The following is a 2,128-nucleotide window of genomic DNA, read 5'->3' on the forward strand; positions in this document are numbered from 1 at the left end:
TGGCCTCCTGGAAGGAGGAAAGGAGCTGCATACCATGAAGAGCAGCATGTGACGGAGAATCAAGCCCAGGAGCAGGTAGTGTTGCGGGGCTGCCTTCTGCATGGCTCCTAACAGCCTCTTCTTTTTCCAGGTATGTGTACATTCCAGTGGGTGGGTCCCAGCATGGCCTGCTGGGGACACTGTTTTCCACTGCGATGACATTTACATTTGTGAGCTACTGGCATGGCGGCTATGACTACCTCTGGTGCTGGGCAGCACTCAACTGGCTGGGAGTCACTGTGGAGAATGGAGTCCGGAGGCTGGTGGAGACCCCCTGCATCCGGGACAGTCTGGTGAGCAGGATCCTTGTTCGTATAGTAGGGGATGGTTGAGAGGGACAGTAGTCATCAGAATCACCCCTGCAGATTCCTATAAAAGAAATACATGTTTATTATATAAAAATTAGAAAATTCAGGCAAGAAAAAAGAAAATGCCTCTTCAACAGAAACTATAACATCCATTTTTCTAAGTTTTTCCTATGCATATATATATGTATATATACACACATGTAAATAATATTTAAAACAAATGCTGTTTTTCCAGAGATATGGTTGTATTGGGACTGAATCCATTTCTAAGAACCCTTTTTAATGGCTGCATAGAATTCCATTATGTGGATATGCCATATTTATTTAATTAGTCTCCTATTATCAATAATCATATTTCAAAAATTTTTTGCAACTATCAGTTATCATACCCAGGATACATTCTCATAAGTAAAATAGTCAGGTTAAAGGTTTTTCTCATCTTTAAGATTCACTGTGCATACTACTTATTAACTCTTAATTGCCCTGTAAACATAGTGTCCCAATTTATATTCCTGCCAATATTTTCAGTGTATGAAATGCCCCTGCCAATATTGAGTAGTACTGATATTTTAAATCTGTGATAGGTACTGTATACAGGAGCTAAGGACTTAAGACACATTCCAACTCTACAGGAAAATGACTTGGAAAATTAATTAAGCAATTTTCTTTACACATTTTAGGTGATTTTAAGCTATGGGCATACATTTTATCTTGTAAATGTGGTATATAATGCATTAGAATCTTGTAAAAAATCAACAGTTCTGACTATGCAACAATATTCTGCTAACCCTGAAAAAAGTAGCTAAAAAGAAATATGCTGGCATCCCTGTTCATGGCAGGCAATAAAACACAAAACGTTTACTGGAAAAAATGATTAATATGGCTAAATTCCACCCAGTACATACAACTAAAGCAATTATATTAAAACAAACAAACAAAAACACCATAACAGAATACATTTTAGTGTGTTTTAATAAAAACTTGTACAAAGCACATAACCAGATAACACATCTGAAGGAATTTAAATATGCATATGCATGTTTAAAAATAAATATTTTATTTAGTAGAAGTACCCAGCAATCAGCAGGAAAGAAATGCCAGTGAATTCTAATAGAAAGTGGTATTTCAATGAAAGCCATGGCTATGTAACACACAGGAAAACCATAAAAGGTGTTATCATAAAGGTTTTAATCTTCATTTTCAAATCTGAGCAGTCTTCCTCAAAGTCTGAAAACTGAACATCACCCATGAAAACCACAGGGTTCTCTTTAGCACAGTCTGAAGCCCATAACCCATTTCCATGTTCTTTCATGAAGGATCTAACATTAACCTTAAACTTAATGTTATAAGCAGTGCTTTGTGACCTTCTAGCCGTAGCTTATGATATTAATACATTTTAAATAAATTTTGAAAATCTAAAATGATAAAAGAGTAACCCAACTGTACTATGTAGCCTATGGCTTATTAATTTTGGTTAAAAATAAGACAGCAAATACACTCACTCACAGCACGAAGCACTTGAATGTCGGCCCTGCCCCATCACAGCTTACTCCAGGACCCTCAGGTGTTCACCTCACCTGACCTTCCATTCACAATTCAGGCATCTAGGTGCATAGTAATTTTTTGATGTGCACCTTTTATTAAAATATTTGTCTTGTATTTTGCAAATATGATGTTTGGTTTACATATATATTGAGCAAGAACATATTTTATAATTCCCATTTTTATCACCTGTCTTTTATCTTGGAAGCATGGTAGGTGGTTATGGCTGTTTAGATGAC

At 36.3% G+C, this 2,128-nt stretch overlaps 1 protein-coding gene across 1 annotated transcript in view; it reads left to right on the forward strand.

Moving 5' to 3' along the window:
- LOC103609105 (protein-cysteine N-palmitoyltransferase HHAT-like) overlaps positions 1–2,128 on the forward strand; it is a gene marked incomplete at both ends in the record, with an annotated part of 115,801 nt that overhangs the window by 87,736 nt on the left and 25,937 nt on the right. Inside the window, one exon of the mRNA XM_008593467.1 lies at positions 131–332. Coding sequence (XP_008591689.1) covers positions 131–332 — 202 coding nt within the window. The remainder of the gene's footprint in view (positions 1–130; positions 333–2,128) is intronic.

The sequence above is a fragment of the Galeopterus variegatus genome, unplaced genomic scaffold, assembly GCF_000696425.1.
Source record: "Galeopterus variegatus unplaced genomic scaffold, G_variegatus-3.0.2 Scaffold9199, whole genome shotgun sequence".
NCBI classification, from domain to species: domain Eukaryota; kingdom Metazoa; phylum Chordata; class Mammalia; order Dermoptera; family Cynocephalidae; genus Galeopterus; species Galeopterus variegatus.